The 18,180-nt window shown below is 45.2% G+C and overlaps 7 protein-coding genes across 7 annotated transcripts; 3 read left to right on the forward strand and 4 right to left on the reverse strand.

Annotated features, from left to right (window-relative positions):
• Nucleotides 1–1,342: 1,342 nt before the first annotated feature.
• On the forward strand, nucleotides 1,343–3,037 carry QC764_404210 (uncharacterized protein; the record flags this gene model as incomplete). Its single annotated transcript, XM_062946717.1, has 1 exon — nucleotides 1,343–3,037. The coding sequence occupies one exon, from the start codon at nucleotides 1,343–1,345 to the stop codon at nucleotides 3,035–3,037; it is 1,695 nt and encodes a 564-aa protein (XP_062801038.1).
• A 146-nt stretch (nucleotides 3,038–3,183) lies between these two features.
• Nucleotides 3,184–4,103, reverse strand: QC764_404200 (uncharacterized protein; the record flags this gene model as incomplete). Its single annotated transcript, XM_062946716.1, has 2 exons — nucleotides 3,184–3,484; nucleotides 3,547–4,103. The coding sequence occupies 2 exons, from the start codon at nucleotides 4,101–4,103 to the stop codon at nucleotides 3,325–3,327; spliced, it is 717 nt and encodes a 238-aa protein (XP_062801039.1). The 3' UTR covers nucleotides 3,184–3,324.
• A 286-nt stretch (nucleotides 4,104–4,389) lies between these two features.
• On the reverse strand, nucleotides 4,390–4,908 carry QC764_0072180 (uncharacterized protein; the record flags this gene model as incomplete). The annotated part of the gene is made up of 2 exons (XM_062940661.1): nucleotides 4,390–4,741; nucleotides 4,814–4,908. The coding sequence occupies 2 exons, from the start codon at nucleotides 4,906–4,908 to the stop codon at nucleotides 4,390–4,392; spliced, it is 447 nt and encodes a 148-aa protein (XP_062801040.1).
• A 137-nt stretch (nucleotides 4,909–5,045) lies between these two features.
• On the reverse strand, nucleotides 5,046–5,719 carry QC764_0072190 (uncharacterized protein; the record flags this gene model as incomplete). The annotated part of the gene is made up of 2 exons (XM_062940662.1): nucleotides 5,360–5,719; nucleotides 5,046–5,299 (listed from the first exon to the last, which is right to left on the reverse strand). The coding sequence occupies exons 1-2, from the start codon at nucleotides 5,670–5,672 to the stop codon at nucleotides 5,046–5,048; spliced, it is 567 nt and encodes a 188-aa protein (XP_062801041.1). The 5' UTR covers nucleotides 5,673–5,719.
• A 989-nt stretch (nucleotides 5,720–6,708) lies between these two features.
• Nucleotides 6,709–8,081, forward strand: QC764_404190 (uncharacterized protein). The gene is made up of 2 exons (XM_062946715.1): nucleotides 6,709–7,183; nucleotides 7,242–8,081. The coding sequence occupies exons 1-2, from the start codon at nucleotides 6,810–6,812 to the stop codon at nucleotides 8,026–8,028; spliced, it is 1,161 nt and encodes a 386-aa protein (XP_062801042.1). The 5' UTR covers nucleotides 6,709–6,809; the 3' UTR covers nucleotides 8,029–8,081.
• Nucleotides 8,082–8,440: 359 nt separating this feature from the next.
• Nucleotides 8,441–10,145, reverse strand: QC764_404180 (uncharacterized protein). Its single transcript, XM_062946714.1, has 2 exons — nucleotides 9,740–10,145; nucleotides 8,441–9,664 (listed from the first exon to the last, which is right to left on the reverse strand). The coding sequence occupies exons 1-2, from the start codon at nucleotides 10,008–10,010 to the stop codon at nucleotides 8,769–8,771; spliced, it is 1,167 nt and encodes a 388-aa protein (XP_062801043.1). The 5' UTR covers nucleotides 10,011–10,145; the 3' UTR covers nucleotides 8,441–8,768.
• Nucleotides 10,146–10,832: 687 nt separating this feature from the next.
• Nucleotides 10,833–13,171, forward strand: QC764_404170 (uncharacterized protein; the record flags this gene model as incomplete). The annotated part of the gene is made up of 2 exons (XM_062946713.1): nucleotides 10,833–10,847; nucleotides 11,102–13,171. The coding sequence occupies 2 exons, from the start codon at nucleotides 10,833–10,835 to the stop codon at nucleotides 13,169–13,171; spliced, it is 2,085 nt and encodes a 694-aa protein (XP_062801044.1).
• Nucleotides 13,172–18,180: the final 5,009 nt, after the last annotated feature.

Below are 18,180 nucleotides of genomic sequence, written 5' to 3' on the forward strand. Positions count from 1 at the left end.
TACACCACGGCAAGCCTCACACGGACACGGACTAGTTTTCTCGTGATTTTTGTCCTGTCCATAACAACCACTGACTTCAAGGCGGTGTTTTCCCATCAGGTCTGGCTTTTTCACTCCGTTCCGGTCCAGGCCCCGGTAATGCCGATCATTCTCATTCCGCTCTTCTATTGTTCAAACCGTGTCATCGGGTTTCGATCTGATGGCATCAAATCTGAGTCAACTATGAAATGTAAGATAGGACAGTCAAAGCCGGAAATTGAGGCCTGCCATCTCAGACGTGTCTTGATCCAGACCTTTTCACTGCATGTGCACAGTACTGGGAAATGGGGATCTGGGGCCATCGTACCTCCAGGAATTGTCCCCTTCTCGTGCTCTGTTGCCGTTTGAGGGACTAGAAATGGACAGCATGTGAAATTGGGCCACCAGTTCTTACCAAACCTCAAAGCCCCGGGGCGGAGGCAAACTCGGCACGGAGAACGGAACATATTTGGCTCCATCACATATCGGCTTCTTCGGTGTTCCTATTCCCAGAATTCTTTAGTGACTGGCGAGGTAGGTTAGCTTAAACCACGAGATAGCATCAAAACCTCCAAAGAGAACCGTCCCGACTTTGGGATCTGACTGCACGTGGGCTTATCCGACAAGCCTCCCCTACTTCTGGTCACAGTCCACAGATCTTGGCCATCAGCGATAGAGCTACTACAAAGGTAGGCAACCCCGACTCTTCCAGTCATGAGCCGCAAAGTCGCATCATACCTCGGTATCTTGACAATGGCAACCGGGGGAACGGAGTCGTCGGAGACCTAGGCAGGAAGACAGACCCTCAAGAAGTCTTCACGTTTCAGTACCACCACATGGCATCCATTTCCTTATGGCTCCGCCGGGGCGCTGGGTCTTTTTAATGGGATATTCATAATCTGGCAATCGATTCTCCCTCTGTTGACTCGATGCCAAGACAAGCACAACAATCAGATGTCAAACAGTTTTGGGATTAGTCTCACAGTCCCACCCACACCCCGGATGTGCGGCAGGGGGGCGCGGCCACTAATAGTGGACCTTCTGGAATGCAACCCAACAATGGGGTGGCCACAAGGAAAGACGGGCTCGACCGAGACACCGGGAGAAAGGGCACTTTGGCTCCCTATCCTCCGTTCCATGACACCTTCTCCTCGCCTGAAAATGCACGACATAAGTGTAAAAGAACATCGACGACGCGCTGAACATTGGCATCCACCACCGCTTTGAACCTGGCTAAGCCTTGAGGGTTTTCTCTTCGTTTTATCGTCTTTATTTTTGTTTTCTTGCCCTGGGCTTGCCCTGGGTACCATCAAAACACACCGTCATGGCAGTCATGGCAACCGTGGCGACAGGAAGCACATCTGCTCTCGCTGCTGTCGACACCGAGCCCATCTCTGAGCAGCCCGTCTCGGACGGTGTTGACGACATCGACGTGCCACCTCCGTATTCCGTATGGTCACCGTGGCAAAAGAAGCTCATCGTCGCCGGCGCCGCCTTTGGTGGTTTCTTCAACCCAATCACGGCACAAGTCTACCTACCTGCTCTAACCGTCTTGGAAGACGAGTTCGGCGTCACCGAGGCCGAAATCAACCTGACCGTTACCACCTACATGATCTTCCAGGGCTTGACTCCTATCCTATTCAGTGGCTTTACCGACACACTGGGAAGACGACCTGGATACATTTTTTGTTTCATCGTATACATCTCAGCCAATATTGCCCTGGCTCTCGCAAATGACTATGAGGACTTGCTGGTAATACGGTGTTTCCAGTCAGCCGGATCAGCGACCATCATGGTGATCTGTCAGGCAGTGGTGGCCGACATCATCACCAGCGCCGAAAGAGGAGCTTACATTGCATTGACGGCCATCCCGTCCATTCTGGGCCCATCCCTCGGTCCCGTCATTGGCGGTGCCATGACGCAATACATGGGTTGGAGGAGCATCTTTTGGATGTTGACCATTGCAGCGGGCATCAACTTCTTGCTCATGCTGTTGTTCATACCAGAAACGTGCCGCAAGGTGGTAGGTGACGGATCCGTCCGCCCTCCCTGGTGGTGTCAGAGCGTGTATCAGTGGTTTTACTACCGTCGGCACCCCAGTGTCCCTCAAAACCTTAACTCGCTTGAAAAGTCTGCGTACACCACGGACGAGGGCAAACTCAAGTACGCCACTTCTCACTTGTTTTCATCCTTTGCGTTGCTCCGAGAGAAGGAGCTCGCACTTTTACTCATCATCGGCGGTACCGTTTTCACTGGGGTCTATGCCGTGGGAACGGCCATGCCAGCCCTCCTCCAAAACTTGTATGGCTTTACCCCCATGCAAATTGGACTCATGTATTTACCATTGGCTGGCGGCTCAATCCTTGCGGTGGTGTTTGTTGGACCCGGCATGAACTGGAACCTGAGACGGCATGCCAGAAAGCTAGGAATGCCGGTGGACAAGAAAACCAAGATGGACCTCAGTCGGTTTCCCATTGAGAAGGTTAGACTGGAGATTGCATTCCCATTTTTGCTCTTGGGCGTCGGGATTATAACCTCTTGGGGCTGGATCACCGTCAACAAGGTCGAGATTGAAAAGGTGATCATTGTGGTGCTTTTCCTTGGGGTTGGTTTGGTTGGAGTCAACAATGTGGTCAACGCGCTGATTGTCGACATTTATCCCGACACAGCCGGCGCGGCGCTGGCAGCCTACAACCTAGCAAAATGCATCATGGGCGCAGCATCGTCTGGATTCGTGGCGCCCATGATCCTAGGGATGGGCATGGGTCCGGCGTTTACTCTCTTGGGTTGTCTCTACCTTCTACTCGTGCCCATCATACTCTTGGTAATGTGGAAGGGGGTTGTCTGGAGGACATCCAGACATGCAAGAGAGCTGAGAAAGAAGGGCAGCATCTTAGTCAGGGAGCAGGAGCCTCAGGAATCGGTTTCTGATAGTGACATGGCAAGCACACCGCAAAAGGAAACAACGAGTACCGAGATTCTGCCGGCAGAAAAGGACGCAAGGTCGACATCCGTATAATGGATGGAATAACTACGAGCATGCGTGTATTGATAGACGATAGACTACTGTGTATTTTTGATTGCCGTTTGCCTTTGGGAACCATATGTACAATTGTAATTTCCAAATCCATCATTTCATCATACAAACCGTCCAACCTCATTAAGTATGGCTTCACAGAATGAAGCCTATTACCATTGCGTGTACAAAAATCCAAACACATATTACAACAACTTCTCCATCGCCATACATCTTGTAACGCCCAAGAGCGTCAACGTACCGCGTTGCCAGTCCAATTCTTCATCCCTCTACACCGTGGTTGTGGTTCCATGACCGTTGCTCACAGGGACTGCGTTACCACTCGTAAGCGGTCTGTCCTTCTCGATGTCACCACCGTGGAGAAGTCTGTTCGTCCGCGAACCAGCCCACATCAGAGCTTCTAAGATCGCATTGAGGAACAGGTATGAACTACAATAGTAACGCGTTAGTGAGCACTGGGGTGGCATACTGTGTAGAGATGGACCACTTACAACCCAATGATCCAAAATGCCTGAATAGTATGCTTGAGCCGGCACCTGTTGACAAAAGGAGGAGAATTGTACAAGCACCTATTACCGGCATAATCCTGGCTGCTGAAAATCAAGCTTGTGAGCCAGAAGTATGAGAGCAGGAGGTTAAGCGGAAGCATGTAGCCTCTGTAAAATTTGAATGCCGGTAAAAAGGTTGCAAAAAGATATAGAAAAAGGGTCACTACTGCAATCACTTCTTGGTACACAAGATGCGTGTTTCGGTAGCGGTAATGGTGTAAAAAGTAGGACAAGATCCCAGTCAAGATGGTTGAAGACGCAAGCACCAAAAAGTTGTGGAGCCCAAGAAAGGTGCGGATGATGGGATTGTCAAAAAAGCGCTTGGTGTTGGTGGTGTCCATCTTGGTGGTTGTTCTTGATTTAACAGAGGGCAATGCTGATGTTGGTGAGAGGCGGAGATTGGGGCAGTTGTCTGTCTCTGGGATTTCTGGAACAAGACAATCTTTAAACCAGACAACCTCACAACGAATGACGTGTAGCTTCACGTATTCATGACGCATGTTACATGCCCCGTGTCACCTGCATTTATCGCTGGGTGGTGATGCTGGAAGAAGTGCAGGTGACGTCAAGGAGGGCCCAAAGCGCAGTGTTGAAACAAATACCAATGCTGAATGACGATGGCTTGTCTGAACCATGCATCCTCAAAGTGTCATCAGATGTACCGTGCATTGATATTGGGGAAGACTGTTCCGGAAAACGCAGCGCAAGTCTAGGATGGATATGGATGTGGCCCTGAGGGACGGGGAGCTAAGGCCGCAGACAATGAGTTGTAATTCTAATTCAGTTTCAAACATCCCTGTCGCGACCTTTTCCGCCTAACACATCTAGAGGTATGGTTTTGGTTTGATCGCTGTCACTGGCGCCGTTGCCTATCGCTTTCCCATCACTTACCCGCGAGATGCTGTTTTTGTTGTTGGTTGTGCTCCTCCATGTCTTCGAAAACACGTTCCCCGCAACAAGCTGAAAGGTCCGTGACTTTCTGATCTGTCGCAACATGGGGTTCATGATTGGTAGAGTGGCACATATTATGGCGGTGGTAAGATGAAGTGTAGCCCAGAGCACAGTCTTGAACTGATTGGGATTTCGGGCGGTAGGGACGTAGCCGAGCACAACCTTGACGATTCCGGTCACCACAACACTGTGAGGAGAAGAGACAAGTTAGCTAGATAACATACATCCACTCGACAAACAGCGTCTATGTAAAACTTACAATCCTCCGAGGAAGAAAATGCCCCCGGCCGACAGTTTGTTCGCGAGCGGTATGTTGAGCTTTCGGAGACTTGCCATCGGAAGTCCTAGAATCATGATGTTCAAAATGACTTAAAAGATTCCCATTGCCAGCCAAAATATGTTGTAGTTATAGCAATACCGCTCGTCGTTTATAGGCAATTCCCAAGCTTTCTCCGCAGGGACGCAGTTGAAAACAGAGGCGATTGTTCCGGCTAGCCCCCATCCGAAGACGAGTGCGCCAACGACATGAGCTGAATATTGAATGCCTTGTCTGATTGAAAGATGCGGCGGTACATGAGCAAGATACCCAGCATTGCGGTACCGCTGACGACAAGATAAAGCATTGCAACGACATAAAACATTTTGAGGTAGAGTGTGATTCGCTCGAGGTCGTGGCCTGACAGCCCCAACTGGCCTTCGACGGGGACATCGGCCAGCCATAATCCGTAAGCAGCAACGGCATAAACTACATGAGAATGTTGAAAGTTAACTTTGAGACCATGAAGATCTAGGGAGAATAACGCACACCACAGTAAAAGCCCACCGCGGACAGATTGTCCGATCGTGGACCCAACAAACATGTAATCATCTAGCCCAACTCCCTGTCTAGAGTATAATCGGGTGTGAATACGAGCGATGACCGAAAGGATTGCGAGTGCTAGTGCTACAACAGCAGTGACGAGAACTGCGGTGTTGTTGCCCGCGCTGTCAGATTCCTCAAATGGGATCAGTGGGGGCGGACCTGGGGTAGAAGACGAGGGAGGTGACATGTTGACTCGTGGCGTCGGTGATTGGTGCTGTGTTTGGCACTGCGTTTGCTCTTTAAAAGAGGAAAACATATCATCTTGCCCATCGAGACTGAAATTTCTCGACAGGATTCAACCAGCAAGCGTAGATAGAATGTTGCCATGCGGCGTTGCCATTTTTCTTTTGGTAGTCCTTTCACATGTGTGGCACGTGTGCTTTGGTTGACACTTGACCGAAGACAAAGACTTGGTTGGCCGTGCGTCACGAACTCGAGTGCACTCTTTGACCGAAGCAGTAGTTACAAGATAACAAACGTTAGATTGATTGTTCGAAATGCTTGGCCTCGGGTTGAATCGCCTTCAACGAGATCCGGGGTGGCCGAGCAACCGATAGCACGTTGGTTCTGAGATTCAACTTCTACTACCTTGGGTTCGGTCATTTTTGTTGGGTATTTTCCTCATTTGATAGTACGCTCGCGAGTCAAGTTCAACCAGATGAGTGGTCAAACTAGACGAGATTTGCTTGTTTTAGATCTACAAGAGAGGTGGTGTGGGGATTCCTGACTGCTAGCCCTGTCGGATCAAGATGGCTGGTGTCTACCGACGGGATTGGAGCGGCTCGACAAGTGTCAAACACCATTCATCATTGGACCGGTTAAAGGTGGTGACATCGTCTAAAAGAGATGCTCTGGAGCCAGAAACATGGTTTTCAGAACTAGGAGAACGTGAAATGGTCATAATGAGAGTCAACGAAACCCCTCTGGTTATGCACGACGCGCGGCGTCTATGCAATTTTCAATGGTTCCGTACCCGACAGATTGGGTAATGACGGACCAATGGTAATCTCATGGCACTTGATATACGACTATTCAAACTCTTGATTGTCCGTCTAGCCGTAATTGTGGATACCTATATTGCTGCAAGGGGTTGCAATTATCCCCGACCCGCGTTTGCGAGACAGGCTAGAAAGCACCCGGCTATTACCACCAGTCTCAACGATCACGAGTCTATATGTTTTCTGGGGTAAAGGCAATTACCAGGATCCACCGAGAATCTGGGGAACTCCGCACATTTGGCATTGATGGTATTCCGGCTAAAAGGGGAGAGCTGACAATCCAGCCGCCACCATCTAGACGATTGCACCATGGTTATTTGGGCATCTTTAAAAAGGGACTCTTGTTCTCGTTGTGTGAGCCAAGTTCTTGGTCATACCGCAACCTCATTCCTACCATGCTTCGCCTCGCATTGTTGGCCGGTGTTGGCCTAGCCAAGGGGGCATTGGGTGTCAATCTCATTGCCTCTCACTTCAGCGGCGGCATCTATACCCTTTCCCTGACCACCACAGGTACCAGCGGTACCATCTCGGTGACATCTCAAACCAACGGATGCGGAACTACTCCCGGATGGATTGAGTTGTACTCCGACACTCGAAAGCTTTATTGCTTTGACGAATCGTGGACGGGTCGCGGCCAACATGCCGAGTTCAACGTTCAGAACGATGGACGGCTTTCCCTAGCCTCGTCTTTGCAGGTTTCAGGCAATTCCGTGCATGGGATTCTTTACGGCGGTCCCGATGGCAGGAGTTACATTGCCACGGCCGAATAGTACGTTTCCCGCTCAACTCCTCAAAACCACAATGACCTTTCCTTGACACACCCGCAGTTCTCCCTCAACCATTACCACCTACAAGCTTCCCCTCCAGGGCAGCCGGGTACAACAGACGGAAAAATTCACCCTTGCTCGTCGTGGACCTCATCAAAGACAGGATGTCCCTCATCCTCACGAGGTTCATCTTGATCCTACCGGAAAGTTCATCCTTGTTCCTGACCTGGGTGCCGATTTGATCCGCGTGTTCCGCATTGACACCAACTCTGGCCGTCTCACTTCATGTGCTTCCCACGCAACCGGTGCCGGTGACGGACCTCGTCACGTAAAGTTCTGGAAGTCGGAGAGCGGCAAGGAAAAGGTTTTCTCCCTCAACGAGCTTGGCAACTCCGTTTCTGCCTGGGATGTCAACTACACCAACGACTGCATCTCGCTCACCAGGACTCACAGCATCTCCACCTACGCCCCCGGCAAGAAAGGTGGCGCCAACACCAAAGCGGCCGAGATTCGTACTTTTGGAAACTTTTTGTACGCTTCCAACAGAGCTGATCAGACATTTGGCAACTCTCAGGATTCCATCGCCATTTACACCATCGACCCCACCACTGGTGCCATTGCCTGGCTTGAGGCGGCCAACAGTTACTCGTACTATCCCCGTACATTTGCCTTCAACAAGAACGGCACCCTCGTCGCCATTGGTGGTCAAACCTCGAGCAACGTGGCTATTGTGGCAAGGGACACTGCAACTGGTAAGCTTGGGAACTTGGTGGCCAACGTCCAAGTGGGCCAAAAAGGCCGGGCTGGTGAAGAGGATGGTTTGAGTGCTGTTGTCTGGGCCGAGTAACATTGAAAGGGCTATAAAAATAAGCAGAGGCTAAGAAAATAAGCATTCCGGTATTCCCTCTCTGTCGCTCCGCTTCACATTTAAGATTGAGCATGCAGGTCCTCGTAATGAAACGCCAGCTGCAATGAGCATAACGAGGTCGTGTCCTCTTATATCGCAAAAGCTGGGCTTGCAGAATCCGTGATCAGATGCAGGATCAAGAGCTTCGTTTTGTTTTCTCTCAAATTACCAATCTGTTCCTTGAGACGAGCTGCCAGAAGCAAAACCGAAGCATTTGCATTGCTACTGTCAAAGTATGTGAATCCCGAAAACGGTTCACACGCCTTCTATCCCACTGTTCTTGACCCAAACACCGACAGATAATGCACGAAGGCATCAAGAGCTGAAAACTTGGAAGCAGTCAGAACCGATCGTGGCTGTTGCAAGCCAATGGTCATCTCCATGATTTACATTGACTCCCTGTTTCACTAGAACCTTGCAACTGTCCATAGGTTTTATCTAAGTTCAGATATTTGACCTAGCTCTTGATGCTCAGCACCAATATGTCTACCTACCGCCAAACGCCAAGCCAGATCCAAAGCAACCACCCAAAATACATTCGTGTAAAAGCCTACTATTCAAGCCAACCTCACCTGGAGGACATACATTCCAGATATACACCCACACTGTCACCGCAAAAATCCTCCAGTAATATCCTTCGGTCATCAACCTCCATTGTCAAATTGTGGTAAAGTCCACATCTATTTCTTCCCAGATACCGTGGTCTTCTTCGCTGTCGTAACAGGGACAGAAGTCTTGGTCGCCGTAGCAGTCTTGGTCGCAACGGGGGCCGATGTTTTAGTCGCGGCGGGGGCTGAAGTCTTGGTTGCAGTAGAAGTCTTGACGGCAGCAGTGGTCTTGGCCGCTGTCGTCGCAGTCGACGTTTTGAGTCCCGTAGTATTAGCTGGAGCTGGAACCTTTTGACCTGGTTTGCTAGCTTGGATGTTGAGGCCAGAAGTTGACTTGTCTGCCAAAGCCGGTCGTCCGGTTGCCGGTGTGGGTTTCGCGGTTGCTGTCACGGGCTTCGAGGTCGGAGCTTTAGTAGAAGCGTTGTTGACAGGTACTGAACCGGTAGTGTTTGAAGGGCTAGTCCTGCCACCTGTCGCACCCCCTCCGGTGCTAGGCCCGGGCCTCCCGGTACCGCTCTGACCAGTGGCCCCCGTTCCACTTCCACCGGCGGCGCCTGATCCTCCCGCTCCGCCAGCCGGGGGCGTTGGGAGCTGAAGGCCACCACCGCCTTGACCAGCGAGCCACTGTGGGTGCGGCTTCACCCAAGCCACATTCAATGTGTTGCAGCATTTCTGGCAGTTCGGATCCTTGGGTCCTCTGCTGCACGGCTCTTGAATCCCAACGTAATTGTTGGGCCCCTTGCCTGGAATCCGGCCATAGACGAGCATCTTGACCGGAGAGTTTGCTGGTGACTTGGCATAGTAACGTCCGCCACGAACGTGTTGTGAGCGGGCCTCTTTCTCGAACCAGCTCTCAAAGACATACCAAACTCCATCTTCGGCATGGAGCTCACGGGGCCCATCTCTTGTCTGTTTCTTTCCATCCGCCGAGAGCACGACACGTGAAACAGCGTCCCACCAGGCTTGCGCTTTGTACCAGCCTTCGTCAGTCTTGAGATATTCGTTGAACCTGCCCCTTGGAATCGTGCACTGGAACACCATACCACCTCGTGCAAAGCCCATGTTGACGTAAAGGGTAGCTACGAGAAGGGAGTTGGTCGTTGAGGTGTAGGCTCCCTTGTTCGCGTAGTTTCTGTGCAGCCAGTCGAATGCCTCCTTTCCCCAGGCCTCAAGCTGTCCATCTGTTGGCTCCTCGGGTCCGTCAAACTCCCAATGTCTGTACCAGACGGCACCTCCCACGTTATTGAGAGGGGGTGCTTGATCTTCCTGGCCCCAGATCTGGAGAGGAGTGTTGAGCGGGACGATGGCTGCCATGGTGGGGGATATGTCCCGAGTATACTAAAGTGTTCGGCGAGGAGATTAGTCCAAAGAGGGAGATAATAATGTGGGTGACTCGACCAGCGAGAATGAACTAGAGAAAGTATCAAGGCAGTGATGGTTGTCGTGATATCGTTCCAAACATCTTACGGACACGAAGAATAGTGGTATTATATACATGGACCTGTCTTCCACTGGTAGTCCACAGAGCTCAAGAATAGCATAGCACTATCATCTCCACACGCCTACTCTGCAGGCCCAGCATGTTGGAAGACGGGCCATCTTTCAGACCCGGTCATTGTGTCTGAGTGCCTCTATTGAAACTGCCGCAAGACACCACAATGCTATGCTGCGGCGCTGAAATCGAAAAGAGTACCTGGTCATACACTCAAAACGGAAGGGACAATTCTTCAGTTGCAATATCTGATGTGTCCATACCGAGATATCTCGCATCTCACAAACAGCGGCCACGGCGGATAGTATCGGTATGTACCGTAATGGTCAATGACGTCCGACGGTTTCTATCGAGAATAATGTCCCAGGAGAGAGTTCAAGTTTTCGCCTGCTGTCTTCTGTTTCCCTGGCTGGCTTACTGGTCTGGTCGTTGAAGCTCATGGTCTCACATTACCCTTACGCCGCAACGACCTGACACGTAGGCCACCATGGTTGGCTGGCTAGATTCTCTTTTAGTCAGGCTGAGGTGGTCAGCTGCCCACTGGCGTGCATGGTTGGCTGTTTCTCTTGACTGCACAGCGACTAAGCGAAGTTCAGCACTGCCAAACGTTTTCTTCATCTTTCGCCTCGCTATGCGCACTCATCATGGACTTGCAGAACGTATGTGCTTTCCATCGAAGTAAGGTACCGATGTTCGAATTGCTCAGTATCCCTTTCCTTTTGACCCAACCGATTGGTGGCGGCACAGTGCGAAGGGGCGGGCAGTTTAGCGGCGGCCCCCAACGGTCACATGCATGTGGCACAAGCCGCACTCGGTAGCCAATAGCATAGTGTCTTCAGATCTTAATGGCCTGCGACGCGTTGTTGTCGCCAATTGAGAGACCACCGCGTTTCACCATCGCCACGTCTGTCAGCGGCCACCGGTGTCTCAATGCTTGGATTCAGCTATTTTCACCTTCGACTTCTCAACAACCGCCAACTCGTCGACCTGTCGAAAGCTCACCACCCTAACTATGCCGCTACCTCCAATCCTGCGCCTCTCGCCTGACACCCGCCGCAGAGTTTACCTCTACTTGGGCCTTGCACCATGGAAGCCGGCCGAGAGATACATTATCAATCTACATAGAGGCAACGTGTTGATGGATGAATCCGATGACAGCACCAATCCTGTTCAGTTCCACGGACTTCTCCTCTCCTGTCGTGTCATCTACCAAGAAACAGCCGTCCTGCTGTACTCAGCCAACAGTTTTGTCGCCTACTTGGAGGATGACTGTGACCGTCTGCTGGCCCTGACAACAACTGCAATCTCTTCACTCACTCATCTCAAGATTGTTGTCAACCAAAATTCCTGCCACCAGCAATGCACCCAGTGCATCAACTCCCGGGTTGAGGATTCTAGTCTCTATTGCTACCACCAACCGACCCCCGAGCCTTGCGATGAGGATGCTTCACAGGCAGCAGACCAACCCCCGAATGGGCGCCTTTTGACCAGCTCAGATACAACAACCGAAAGCCTGTTTGAGAATTGGCGTTCAGCTATTGAGCATCTCTCTGCGAGTCTTGTGCCTGGTCGCCTCACATTATCCGTGGTTTGCGATGTCGCGCACGACGACCTCAAGGCTGGCAAGCTTGTTGTCGCCCCAATGGCTTTACTGCCACGACTTAATGACTGCCACATTAGGCTTAGTTGGAGGGCCAATGCAAAGCTTCAACAGCTTGCTCGCGACGCTGTTGAGCAGGCACGCTGCATTGCGTTGCCAAAGTCCACTGCCCCTTCTTCTTCCTCGCCTCTTCTGCGTCTTCCACGTGAGCTGCGGTTGCGTATACTCGCATACACAGATCTTGTGACCCCAATTAGGGAGGTGTCATGGGATGGGGAAACTTACAAAGCTGATGGGTCTTCAAATTACCTGTCGTGGCATCGCGCGGGCTTTGACAATGGGACACTCGCTAGATGCCGAAGCGACCATCATTATGGGTGCAAATTCAAAAGCTGCTGGTCTCGAGGGTCAGCTGACCGCTACATTGGTTGTTTCTGTTCGGTTCGACACGCCGCCGTCTCATCAACATGCCGTTGTTGGTCACCACCGACGCCGCTCTTTCTTGTTTGTCGCAGTCTGTGTTACGAGTCTCAGCATGTGTTCTTTTCCTCGAATCGTTTCATAGTTCACGATCATGTCTACACTGATACAAACTCGGGAACTCGGATGCAATCCACTTGGGGGTTGAGCACATATCCCCATGCCCGCCTCACAGCCAGCAAGTTCCTTCGAGACAAGGTTCCCGATAACTCTCTTGGATCGATCCGCTTTCTTGAGCTCACTTTCCCGGCTTACAGCCACGAGGCGTGGCCTGATCCGGATGGGCCGGCAATTAAAGAATGGATCGAGACCATCAAACATGTCAACGATAAACTCAACAAACCTGGCCTTACACTTCGTATCATCATGGCAGATGCTGCACACTGCGCACAAGAGACACAACGCACCATGACGGATGAGAACGGAGAGGTGGTCAAGCGTGCGTACACGAGTCTCATCGATCCGCTAAGATGTTTGGGTCAGGACTGCACAGGCGAGCCCTTGCACAGATTTTACGCCCATCTGCCAGACCCATTGGCGTGGACTGAAGCGAGTGAAGCGTTGCTTGCTGAAGATCCATGTAAATACTTTCATGGGATCAACTTGAAAGAGCAAAAGCTACGTGAGGAGGCAGAGCGGTTGGTCTTGGGCGATGAGCGCTATGAGAAGCAGTGGGGCTGCGCCGGTGTAGACGTTGGGCACACTGGAGAAGGAGAGGGAAAGGATGACTATCATGACGATGGCAGAAGCAACGAAGATAACGACTACGCGATTAACGAGGCATCTGGTACGTTGTTGGCCAAGACGTTGGAGGAATGGGAGGAAGATGAAAGAAAGCTAAAGGAGCCAAAGGGAAGCTACTGGTTGTTCTTTCACCATCTCCTTCGATCAGGAGCTTTATAGGAAGCTAATAAGCAAGAGCATTAACTAAAAGTCTGCAACAGAGGATACCGATAGGATTTAGAAAATAGGCTACAAAAGTATTATAGATTTCTAAAATAGAATAGAAGTATATTACTTTTAGCAGTTTCTTTTAATAGCTTATAACTAGGTATAGGCGTAGGTTATAAATAAAAAAATAAATTGTAAAATAAATAAGAAAAAAATAAAGAGAGTTAAATATATTATTTATAATTTATATATTAGTTTGGGGTACGGTTACAGGCCTAAAGTCTTCCTAATTAAAGAGTAAGGATGTAAAGCTTTCGGAGGATTCGGGAGTTTAAAGCGGCTTTATATATATAAGCGGTCTACTTCGGACATTCTATTTTAAATAAATTATTAACTTTTAATTCTTTCTATTTTGTGCCTTGCACGCGTGCAAGCAATTCTAGCCTTTTAATAAGGCTAATTATTATAGCTTAATACTTAGTGGAGCGCGGGGCACACCACGGACCAATCGTTAGTATAGGAGCAAGGACTAATTAAAATAGAATTATTAGGATCGAAGATCGATCTAAAAGAGTTAATCCCAAAAGGGATAGTATTGATAGAATTGATAGTTGTGACGAACCCCTATTCAGAACCTCTGAAAGGGACACTGGTTGAAAGTACTTATAACAAACCTCTATTTAGAACCTCTGAAAAGGATATTAGTTAAAGGCACTTCTAAACAATCTTAGTTCGGTATAGCTAAATAGTATATAATAATAGCTTATCTCTATTATAATAGTCTAAATATTAACGATTGTAACTTATATTATATATTGCGGAACTATTTATTTATACCGGCCAGTTCCTCCGTATATATAGACCTGTGGACCGTAGACCGTTAACTTACAGACGGTCCTCGGTCCGCTCCTAATTGGCCGATGCCGGACCGTGGACTGTGAGCTCCATATCACGGTTCTGGAAGACAGTGGGGCTACGAGGGACCAATTAAAACTGGACCGCGCCGTCGAGCGAGGCTTACGGTCCAGAAGGGCAACGGACTAATAAGATGGGGACCGGGGACCGCAGTAGGGCTCACGGTCTACGGTCCGGTATCGGCCAATCAGGAGCGGACCGAGGACCGTCTATAAATTAACGGTCTACGGTCCACGGGTCTATATATACGGAGAAACTGGCTAGCGTAGATAAATAGTTCCGTAATATATAATATAAGTTATAATCGTTAGTATTTAAACTATTATAATAGAAATAAGCTATTATTATATATTATTTAGCTATACCGGATTAGGATTATTTAGAAGTGCCTTTAACTAGTATCCCTTTTAGAGGTTCTGGATAGGAGTTCGTTATACGTTATATATTTACTTTAACTTTATTACGGATAAGTTAAAAGCGTTTTTTTATTATTATAGCCGGACCTAAAAATATTTAGATAGGAGGCGTCCCGCCTAGCCTAGGCACCGAGGGACCTTCTAGATATATACTTTTTACCGTAAAGTAGGTTATTAAGCGCTTTAAAAAACTCGAGGATGAGGCTTAGTAAATCCGGAAATAAATTTTTGCTATCTTAACTACGTTTAAGTTAATTATTAAGTTCCCGGTACCGGAGCGCTATAAAGGAAAAAAGACTAAGCTTAAAGGGTTCTTAATTTAGTTTAAAACCTATTTTCGTTAATATTTAAATTAGTTTATTAATAAAGAGTTAAAAGTAATTTTCGCGGTTATTAAGTTTAAGGATAGGGCTTTCGTGTAGTTCGAGTTTATCCTCGACGATTATTATAAGTAGGAGCGGGAGTACTAAAAGAAAATTACTATAGAGTACTTCGAAAATTACCGTGCCTTTAAAGCTAAATTTAAGGAAGTATTTAGGGAGTACGATAAAGTAAAGCGCGCGTAAAGGAGGCTCTTAAGCCTACGTTAAATACGCTTAGCGGCTAACTATATAGCTTAATTTAAAATCGATAGCCTACGTAATACTATTAATAATAAAGGATTAATATAGCTCTTTTATTATAGCTTTAAGAAAGAGATAAAAGATAAGTTATATAAAGAGTTAAGGCCCGATATTATTAATAAGTATATTACTATAGTTATACGGATCGAGGATCGGTAATTCGAGCGTTATATAGAAAAAAAGAATTACGGTAAAGGTACTTACGGTAATAATTATAAAGGATACTTTAATAATAACCGTTTTAACGATAAACGTAAACGGAGATATTTTAGTACTAACTACTCCGGTACTATATACTCGGGACCGATAGATATTAACGTTATATAATAATAAAGGTTATAAAGCCGGGGCTAAAGTAGAAATAACCTTAAATATTTTAATTACGGTAAGGTAAGATACTTTAAGAAGGACTATAAAGTACTTAAACGGCTCGAATAGAAAAAGGAGATCGCATTAATTACTATATCGAAGGGACCGAGGGTAGTAGAGGTAGTAGCTATTAGGTATTAATAAGGCGGAGCGGTAAACTTTAAAAAAAACTTTAATTAATACGCCGGATAAAAAGATATAAAGTTTTAGGAGGTAAAGGAAACCCTAAAAAAGCTAAAGGCAGAGTACGAGAAAAGAGATCTTTAAATATAAATATTATAGGATTAATTAATATAGATTATTACGGAACTTACTACGGAAGTCGCTAAAGATAAGGGTCTTACGTAAAGACTTATTAAATAAATAATACTAAAAAAGTAATATAGTAAGTACGGAATTACTATTTTATAAAATATATTATAGCCTATAAAGCTTTTATATAAAAGTTAAAAAAAGTATTAAAAAGGTAGGAAGGTTATTAATATTAGGATTGCGAAGTTACTAAAGGATATATTAATACCTATATAGTATATACCTTATAAGGGAGATATAGTATAGCTTTATTTTAAATATCTGGAGTATTAAAAAATACTTTAGTTTTAATATATTATATATAAATATATAAAGTATTACTAAAGTAAGTCGCTATACGGCTATTAGCTAATATATAAAGTAAGTAAAAAGGGTAAATTATAGTTAGTTAAAAGGATTATAGCCCGATAAGAAAAGGCTTAATAGGAGGACCTAAACGATTACGTTTTATAGAAGGTTTAGGACCTAGTTAAATTAAAGAATAGTTTTTAGGTTATATAAATTATATTAAGGTATATAAAATATTATATTAAATATATAAACGGTTAGAATATAGACGATAACGTACGTTCGTAAGAAAAAATAATATTAGGATAGTACCTAAGCCTAGACTACGCTATATACTTACGGGAAAAAGTTAAACGATATTATTAAGCTAAAACGCTTAAGATTAAATAAAAGAATTATTATCGAGCGTAAATACGAGAAAATACTAGAGATAGAAAATAGAAGGAAGTTAAATAAATATAATTAAAAAACTTTATATTATTAAATAATTTAGGGTAGGAGAATGCTTTTAAATAATATAACCGTTTAGGAAATAATTTATGGCCTTTCGCGGAGGCTATTAACCTTTAACGGACTACGAACGATATTTTTAAAGGTATTAACATAAAGTAAAGGTATAGAATAATAACCTAACGTTCGTTAGCGAAGTCGCTACCGTATAGGGAAAAGGTAAGAAAAATAAATACCTTTAAATTATTATACGATAAAAAGATCTTTAAGTAATAATATTAATAAACGGTAATATAGAAACGAATTTAATTTTGCTATAGTTCGTATACTAAGCCTATATATTATAAAAGAAAAAGAAAGAATAAATAGTTATATAAGGTCTATTTTTTATATAAAAAGTTTATAGGGAAATACTATCTTTAGATATTATAGTTAAAAGAAAAACAATATTAATTATATTTAATATTATAAATATAGGACCTTCGAAGGATATAATCCTAAAGTAATTATAATATAAAGATTATAATTTAGATATCGATTAGAGGGATAGTAATTACCTACGACTAAAAGAGCTTTAAAAGTATTTAACTAACGATAAAAGATTAAAAGTATATACGGAGTAAAGTATAAAATAAGTACCCTCTACGGTACTACTGTAAGGAATATAGAAAGTAATAATATATTTTATCGATATAAACGGTAAAATCGAAAAAGTAAAGTTAACGACGTTAGTAGAGATATCGGAGGTTAATAAATATATTTACTATAATAACGTAAAGAAAAGTAAAAAAAAAGCGGTACCGGTAAAATATCGAAGATACCTAGCCTTTACGGCTAAGTATTTAGAAAGGCTTTTAAAGCAAGGACCGTAGGACTATAAAATTAAGTTAAAAAAAAGAATTAAGCTATAGCTATTTAAGGTTTATTATATTAACGATAAATAAAGTAAGGAGCTACGGAAATACTTAAATAAGAATTTAAAGAAAGGATATATTAAAGAGTTTATATTATTAATAAAATATCCTATATTCTTCATACCGAAAAAGGATAGTAGCTTACGATTATATATAGATTATCGTTAATTAAATAATAAGACGGTAAAAAATAATTACCCGCTACCGTTAATATTTAAATTACAGAGTTAATTAGTAGGGGTACGATACTTTATACGCTTAAATATATTTATCGGGTACGCCTATATATAGATTAAAGAAGGAAACGAATAGAAAACTATATTTCGTATACCCTATAGTTATTTCGAATATCTTATAATACTATTTAGGCTAATTAATACGTTTATAACGTTTTAATCTTTCGTTAATTATATAATACGAAAGTACTTTAATAAAATAATAATATATTATTTTAATAACGTTTTTATTTACTTACGTACTTTAGAGAAATATAAGCGGTATATACGAGAAATACTCGACGTACTATACGGAACCGGACTTTTAATTAATAAAAAAAAAAGCGAGTTCTATATATAAAAGATAATATACTTAGAATATCTAATATTACTAAGTAAAGTTCGTATAGAATTAAAAAAAATTATAGTAGTAAAGGATTAGCCTACGCTATAATTATAAATATACGTTAGGGAATTCTTAAGGTTTATAAACTTTTATTAAATATTTATTTAGGGCTA

The sequence above is a fragment of the Podospora pseudoanserina genome, chromosome 4, assembly GCF_035222485.1.
Source record: "Podospora pseudoanserina strain CBS 124.78 chromosome 4, whole genome shotgun sequence".
Classification (NCBI taxonomy): Eukaryota; Fungi; Ascomycota; class Sordariomycetes; order Sordariales; family Podosporaceae; genus Podospora; species Podospora pseudoanserina.